The sequence below is a fragment of the Dreissena polymorpha genome, chromosome 6 (genome assembly GCF_020536995.1).
Source record: "Dreissena polymorpha isolate Duluth1 chromosome 6, UMN_Dpol_1.0, whole genome shotgun sequence".
NCBI lineage: Eukaryota > Metazoa > Mollusca > Bivalvia > Myida > Dreissenidae > Dreissena > Dreissena polymorpha.
The window spans coordinates 60106940-60115242 of NC_068360.1; the positions used below are offsets into that span (position 1 = coordinate 60106940).

Genomic DNA, 8303 nt, shown 5'->3' on the forward strand with positions numbered 1-8303 from the left:
TCCTTAAATAACGTTTAAATACATAAATACTCGAAGAAAACACACTTTTGAAAACTTCCAACATTCCCGTGAAATTAAGTGAAAAAAATCCCATGGAAAAAGAAAAATCCATTAGGAAAGGCTTTTTGAACATATAATGTTTAATAAAATAAATGGAATTATTATATAAAAACAATCAATAGAAGATCAAACAGAAGCATTTTACGGCATGCTTTATCTATGTTAAAGGAAAATTGGTGTTAAGTTTGCGAAACTTTGGTTTTGAAAAGTGTTTCTGGTGGCCTTATACCAAAATATTGTTATAACAATGAAAAGTTTAATTGACTACAGGTGTCATATTCTGTATCTGTCCCCCAAAAGTGTTCCACAAACAATAGGTACTCAAGTGGACTAAGCTTTGAGCCTTATAAGGATGCTCTTCATTGCTGATTATCCTTGCCTTCTTTGTGGACACACTCTGTGTGACGCTTATAAGCAGCTTTGTGATTAAATTGTTTGTGACAAACACTGCATTCAAACGGCTTTTCCCCTGTGTGGACCAACATGTGATCCTTAAGGTGACCTTTCCTATTAAATTGTTTTGGACAAACACTGCATTTAAATGGCTTTTCCCCTGTGTGGACCAACATGTGATCTTTAAGGTGATCTTTCCGATTAAATAGTTTTGGACAAACACTGCATTTAAATGGCTTTTCCCCTGTATGGACCAACATGTGACCCTTAAGGTGACCTTTCCGATTAAATTGTTTTGGACAAACACTGCATTTAAATGGCTTTTCCCCTGTGTGGACCAACATGTGATCCTTAAGGTGACCTTTCTGTTTAAATTGTTTATCACAAACACTGCATTTAAATGGCCTTTCCCCTGCGTGCACCGACATATGAAGCCTAAGAGTTCTTTTCAAAATAAATTGTTTGTGACAAACACTGCATTTGAATGGCCTTTTCCTTTTGTGGACCAACTCTGTGTGACGCTTAAGACCATCTTTCCGATTAAATTGTTTGTGACAAACACTGCATTCAAACAGCTTTCCCCCTGTGTGAACAAACATGTGATGCTTAAGATGACTTTTCTGCCTAAATTGTTCATCACAAACACTGCATTCAAATGGCTTTTCCCCTGTGTGGACCAACATGTGATCCTTAAGGTGACCTGTCCGATTAAATTGTTTTTGACAAACACTGCATTCAAATGGCTTTTCCCCTGTGTGGACCAACATGTGATCCTTAAGGTGACCATTCTTCTTATTTTTTTTTATCAAAAACACTACATTCGAATGGCTTTTCGCCCATGTGTGTTAGAAGATGGCGAGCCAGATGCGAATAACATTTGAACCCCTTCTGACAATGATCACAGACAACCCTCTCTTGAGGAGTGGTATTCCTTCTCTGTTGCAGATGAGTGTCCTGCATACCCTTGGTGTCCATATGAACTAGGCTGTGTTTCTTCAGGGCACTTGCATGTGTAAACCTTGTGTGACAAATACTGCATTCAAACGATGTTTCTACCTGGTGTATTAGAACATGGCGAGCAAGTTTAGATATGCACTTGAACGCCTTCTGGCAGTGATCACAAACATGCCAGTTGTTTCCCTGCTGCCCTGTCATGTCTGCCTGGGAACCAGTAGCACCAGTAGCACCATTAGCGCCCCAGTCCTGTGATTGCATAGGTTTTCCAGGCTCTACACCAGTGATTTCAAAGTCCATTTCCGCTTCAGATATTGCTTCGAGTTTAACACTGACGTCCGGACCATGTTCACTGTTATAGCCTGACACTAAACTAGACAAGTCTGCACCTAAGCTAAGTCCTTTTTGCTTCTGCTCGTTGTGTGATGAGGATGATTCAGCGCTTGCGTCGTCGGTTCCCGGTTCAGATTTTATGTTCTGATGAGAGGATGGTGAAGATGGCTGACTAGTTGCACTTTGGTTCGAGGTTTCGTCGTCCGGCTCTAGGTTGATCGTCTGGCCATCAAGCTTGGCGGGTGACTTCAGTGGAGATCTGACTGGAGAGGCTGCTGCTCGGATTGGGCGGGTCACTGGATATGGCTGATGTTGCAATCCTCCCCCTGGGGGCCGAAACTGTTGCCGCGGTGATCGGGATGTGGCCTGGAAGCGAGGCATTGATCCCCTGGGGGGCATGTAATCCATGTTACCCATGGACTGAATGGATTGAGCTAGTTGTTGCTGCGATGCTAAGGTACCGGCTGCGGCCACTTGTGCCTTCCGCATTTCCTCCTCCCTATCCCTTTGTTTCTGCTCTTGCTTTTTCTTGTGGAGGCTTTGTAAACAGTAGCCGAGGAACTGGGACTTGAAGTCTTCATGATCTTCCAGGAAGCCTTTGGCCGAGTCTGAGCCGAGATGACTCAGGGTTCCATCAGCCACGCTGGCTGTTAGGATGATTGACTCCTCATTGGTGGAGCTTGCAAGTTGTTCAATCAGTTGCTGAATCTGAGACTTTAGGACGGCCTTCAGTATAGCACGATAGCCCGGCAACTTTTTGATGACGTCAATTTCGCGTGTTGCCATCTTGGAATGTTGGTTGTGCTCAGATGCTCGATTTGAATTTAATATGATGTTATGTCATGAGCCAGAAGAGGTAGAGATGGGTGTTGCTTCAAATTTTGAGATGGTAAGATATTTGCCAAACATATTCGGAGACGGCTTCTTTCCACCATATGCCTTTGTCGTCCTTTCGAGATACTGAAACATACAAAGAACAAGAGTGCCAAAGTGTCCAACATACGCGCGTTTGAAGGTTTTGGACAACCTAATAACTTTGCCATTTGAGTGGCAAAATGATGTATTTTTGAAAATAAAGCAACACATAACTTTACCCATATTTGAACTTGACCTAGATATCAATAAGACACAACTTCTGACCAAATTAGGTGAAGATCGGATGAAAACTACTTCAATTAGAGAGCGGACACAATGCTTAATCATTGAACTGCACTAAGTGACCATGTGGCCTAGTGTTTGACCCTGTATGACCCATATTCGAATTTGACCTAGATATTGTCTAGATACAACTTCTGACGAAGTTTGGTGAAGATCGGGTGAAAACTACTTCAATTAGAGAGCGGACACCATGCTAAATCCTTGAAATGCACTAAGTGACCCCGTGACGTAGTTTTTGACCCGGCGTGACCATATTCGAACTTGGCCTAGATATTGTCTCGGTACAACGTCTGACAAAGTTTGGTCAAGATCGGATGAAAACTACTTCAATAAGAGAGCGGACACCTTGCTAAATCCTTGAAATGCATTAAGTGACCCCTAGTTTTTTACCCGGCATGACCCATATTCGAACTTGACCTAGATATTGTCTTGATACAACTTCTGACCAAGTTTGGTGAAGATCGGATGAAAACTACTTCAATTAGAGAGCGGACACCATGATAAATCCTTGAAATGCACTAAAAGACCCCGTGACCTAGTTTTTGACCCGGCATGACCCATATTCGAACTTGACCTAGATATTGTATAGATACCACTTCTGACCAAGTTTGGTAAAGATCGGATAAAAACTACTTCAATTAGAGAGCGGACACCATGCTTAATCTTTGAAATTTCACTAAGTGACGTCGTGATCTAGTTTTTGATTCTGCATGACCCATATTCGAATTTGAACTAGATATTTCAGATACAACTTCTGACCAAGTTTGGTGAAGATCGGATGAAAACTACTTCAATTAGAGAGCGGACACCATGATAAATCCTTGAAATGCACTACGTTATCCCGTGGCCTAGTTTTTGACCCGGCATGACCCATAGTCGAACTTGACCTAGATATTGTATAGATTTAACTTCTGACCAAGTTTGATGAAGTTCGGATGAAATCTACTTCAATTAGAGAGCGGACACCATGCTTAATCCTTGAAATGCACAATGTGACTCCGTGACGCAGGTTTTGACTCGGTATGACCCATATTCGAACTTGACCTAGATATGTCTAGATACAACTTCAGACCAAGTTTGGTGAAGATCGGATGAAAACTAATTTAATAAGACAGCGGACACCATGATAAATCCTTGATAGGCACTTAGTGACCCCGTGACCTAGTTTTTGACCCGGCATGACCCATATTCGAACTTAACCTAGGTATTGCCTAGAAACAACATATGACCAAGTTTGGTGAAGATCGGATGAAAACTGTTTGAATTAGAGAGCGGACACTACTGTGGACGCCGCCGCCTGCACTTAATCTTAATAATACAACAATGATTTTCTAGTATGCACAGAATACCTCATAAACAAGTAAACTAACTCTTTCTACGAAAGACCAGAATATCAATGCAAAATACAACATTAATTTCAACATTCTTTAGGAAATAAGATTTTAATCTAAAACAATTTAAATACAAAAATGTTGTTATATGTAAAATACTCACGCCATGGGCTTAAGCATCGATATGATGAGAGATATTCAAACCAAAAATAGCGTAACATGCCGAAAGTTTTTTTTTCGGAACTGATTTTTCTATTTACACCTAAGAAAACCTAAGTTCCAAAAAAAATAACCAACAAGAAACTGACTTTCGAAGACGTCTATGAGACCGGGGGCGGCACAGGCGTCAATTTATAAGTCTACTTTCGATTTCAAAAATCAGGATTTTGTGAATTTTCTCCAGTTCATTAACAACACAACGTTGTGACCGAATACTTTTGTCACTTCACGAAAATATCATCGCATTAAGTAAGCAAAATCCAACTGTTCAGCGATATTAAAAACGCGTTGACTTATTTTATGATTCGATGTAAACATCGACAAATTTCTCACATTTCTTGCGAAGTGATTTCCCTTTTAACGGTTAAAGGTTACATGCAAGTAAAACTTTTTACATAATGGTGTATTGCATTGAGACGTTATTCAAGGGCAATTGTTAGTTTCATTTAACACCAAGTACCGACTTTATCCTATTGTAAATGCATTGCTCATACACTGTTCAAACGTGAATATATCGGTAATGAATTAAATATTATGATTGATCCAGCATTTTACATGTGATCATTTATTATCATTATCAGTTTAGTATGTGCTACTGTGGAGATATTAGGTTTCTATCTGTATTGCATTCCGAACGATTTTAGTGTAGGTGTAGTAAGTTTCTGCTTGATTAAGCTGGGAAAAAAGTAATATTCGTCTCCTTTTTTAGATAAAATTGAACACACATTTTTTTAAGTACATAATTAATTAGAAAAATCTGTCCCGAAAAGCTGTACATGTATTTCGACATTTGAGGCTGCCCGATATGTAGAATGCTTGTGATCTTGATATGTAAGTAAGGGTTAAATATACTTCGATCGACAGGCCGTTTACACATAATGGAAATTAGAGGCAAGTTATTTTAATGCTTTATTAATAATAAAATTCCAGTCCGGCGATAAGCTGTTGCAGCCTACGAACAAACTAACGAGCTTACAAAACAATTCATACTGCTTTATATATGAAACTAAATAGAGAAAGTATAATAAACGTATTGTTCCTTGTGTGGTTTTCCAAATATGCAAATATGATATTTGTAGAGAAAGTGAAATTGTAACTCAAAACATGATTCTTGCAGTGGCTGCTTACGGTATACGTTGTTAATAGTAAAAATGAGCTTGCACTCATTTAGATGTTCTTATTCTCTTGTTTCATAGAACAAATGCACAATCAAGAAAGCAAGATGCTTATCAAAACTGTATTTTCAATGTTACAAGTCAAACAAAAAATCAATAGAGTCTTGATGAAAGTCTTAGGACTGTGTGTTTCAGTTCGTGTCGCTCATCATCCGATTACTGATACATCTTCGTGCTCTCTTACATCAAATAGTATAAATAATAGCTTATACGTATGGAATGAGTGATGTATTGGACGTCATCATTGATGACGTTCATTCGAACGAATGATAAAGGGGGCTAAGTTTCATTAAGTTGGTGCATATAGCCGCGATTTGAGGCGCTTGAAAACTGGTCGGCAACTTTTGCTGAAATTTGACATGTACACGAAGAAGAATGCGATCTACCTGTTGGCGTAGGCGTTATACCTGGAAAAAATCAAGTTTTTGATTAAATCACGAAAAAGTTTCGCAAGTTTGACAAAACCGGAAATACAAAATGCGGTATGTGGATATACCGAATCCCTACCGAAATTCCCGAAATCAAACTTTGATAAAAACAATGTTTCATTAGTGATTTCAGTGTATTTCGCAACAATCTATAAAATTAAAATACGCAGTTTTTCGATTAATAATCAATATGAATGGGGATTTCGTGGGATCTCGGGGATACCTGGGGATTTTGGTAATTGCGGGAATGTCGGTATTTTTTCACACCCGTCAAAAATCATGGCCGACTTCGTCATCTCGAAAGAACGCTTTAAAAGTATTTACAAAATAACATCATCACAAAACGATGTGAAGTGAACGCTACTCATCCGTTTTGTAGATAAGTATACGATCCATTGGAAAACACTAACATTTGACATAAAAAACGCCAGTGGATATGGAAATCTTCATCGTTGGAAATAGCAGACGGCGTCGACCAATGGCTGTCAATACAAGTTCGAAAAGAACGCGAGAAAGTATTAACAAAATAACATAGATGATGTAAAGTGAACGCTAATTCGCTGTTTTGTAGATAAGTATACGATCTATTGAAAAACCATAACATTTGACACAAAAACACCCGTGGATATGGAACTCTTCAGCGTAACGAAATAGCAGACATCGCACGGCGTCTCATCTGGGTCTACGCTGTTTGCCAAGGCCGATAATATAATGAATGGAAATGCACAAACTCAGTAACTGGCAAGCACATATGCATTAGTAGGTTGTTTCGTGATTATTCAGAAACGACTACATAATTCTTTTGGTTCAGCCAGTGCAACTTAACAGAAATAAGTATAAAAAGTTTCTACATCTGACAACAATGTGCCAACTTAATACAAGGTAAGTTGTTTACATTATTTAAAATATTGCAAGCTTACAGTACTCAACAATAAACAGCTGGTACAATGTAATATCATCGTTTTAATTTTAATAAGCCCTTGGTTAATTACCCTTTTTAATGTTATGGATCAATGCATCTCTTAACACCTTCAATTGACTTGTTCATGAAAAATATACACCCTCAGTGCATGTTATCCCATACACCATCAATCACTTACTAAGGCTCGATTGGTCATTCTCGGCTCGGGTACTACTTACCGGTACATGTACCCCGGGTACTCTTAACTTTACTTACATGTTCCCTGGGTACGGTAAATAAACTTAAACATACCCGCAAATATTAGATTGTATCCGAGTTGTATATCCGCCAAAAATCCGATGTCGTTAAACATGCTACCGATAACGTAAAACAATATTGTTAACCTTAAACAACCTTCTCTTTTGAAAAATCTGCATCAACATGCTTTTTAGTTTGAGTGTTGAGAGGACGTCGTAGGAATAAGCAAGTAATCAAGAATACGTCTCTGTTTCTGCTTTTATTTCCTTCATGTATAATGACGATAAGGATTGACGACTAACATTGACGACAATGATCACAAGCATTTACGACTATTAACACTGACGACAAGCATTGTTAAATTAACGATTTAATTTGAATAATAAGATTATAGTACAACAGATATGCTTTTCAAAGTATAATATAATAGCATACACTCATTAGAATAAGAGGTTTCATAAATAACATATGAAACATTTTCAATCAATATCGAAATATCTTATTCAATATTTATTACACAGCATGAATTAATTGTTAAAACATAATATAAATACCGAATATGGTGTTCCCCATTTAACGGACCTTGCAAACCAAAAAATGTTTCTTTAAAAAAAATCTATGACGGTAAAAAATGAGCGTGCAATGTCGCGGAAAATATTATACTTGACGACGTCATACAATGACGCGACTTTAAACAATTTAAGATTTAAAATTAAATCACATCATTGATTTTAACAATGAGTTTTGATAATATAAATGCCATTGAACAGAAAATTGACATAAATGTAAACATAATTAATTTTTACAAAATACCCGACAACAACCGATTTAGTGTTAAAATTCCCGGGTACGTTTAAGTATATTTACCGTACCCAGGGTACGAGCCTTACTAACTGTATTATTATTATATCTCACCGACTACAAGGTACCTTTACCTTGTTGTGTTTATCAACCTGGAATTTATGTAAAGTCCGGCTTTCTTTAGTTTTTTTTTTCATTCATTTGATTACGCAATTGTTGACGTACCTCGTGGAAAATTATTTGAATCTTTGGATTTTAATGGCGACAAGCTGGAAGTGTCAATTTATTTTAA

The 8303-nt window shown here is 37.9% G+C and overlaps 1 protein-coding gene across 3 annotated transcripts; it reads right to left on the reverse strand.

Moving 5' to 3' along the window:
* Window positions 1-491: 491 nt before the first annotated feature.
* Window positions 492-4792, reverse strand: LOC127835063 (zinc finger and BTB domain-containing protein 17-like). 3 transcript variants are annotated; one of them, XR_008028326.1, is made up of 3 exons: window positions 4393-4792; window positions 719-2700; window positions 518-634 (listed from the first exon to the last, which is right to left on the reverse strand). XR_008028326.1 is itself a non-coding variant. In XM_052361305.1 (2 exons), the coding sequence occupies exon 2, from the start codon at window positions 2524-2526 to the stop codon at window positions 1246-1248; it is 1281 nt and encodes a 426-aa protein (XP_052217265.1). In that variant the 5' UTR covers window positions 2527-2700; window positions 4538-4792; the 3' UTR covers window positions 492-1245. The 3 variants fall into 3 exon arrangements, 2 of the variants coding, with proteins under 2 accessions (XP_052217265.1, XP_052217264.1); XM_052361305.1 differs by having other exon boundaries at window positions 492-2700; window positions 4538-4792; XM_052361304.1 differs by having other exon boundaries at window positions 492-2700.
* Between the last annotated feature and the right edge of the window lie 3511 nt (window positions 4793-8303).

Coding starts and splice junctions, on each gene's coding strand:
- LOC127835063 (XM_052361305.1), bottom strand. CDS start 2,526: ATGGCAACACGCGAAATTGACGTCATCAAAAAGTTGCCGGGCTATCGT.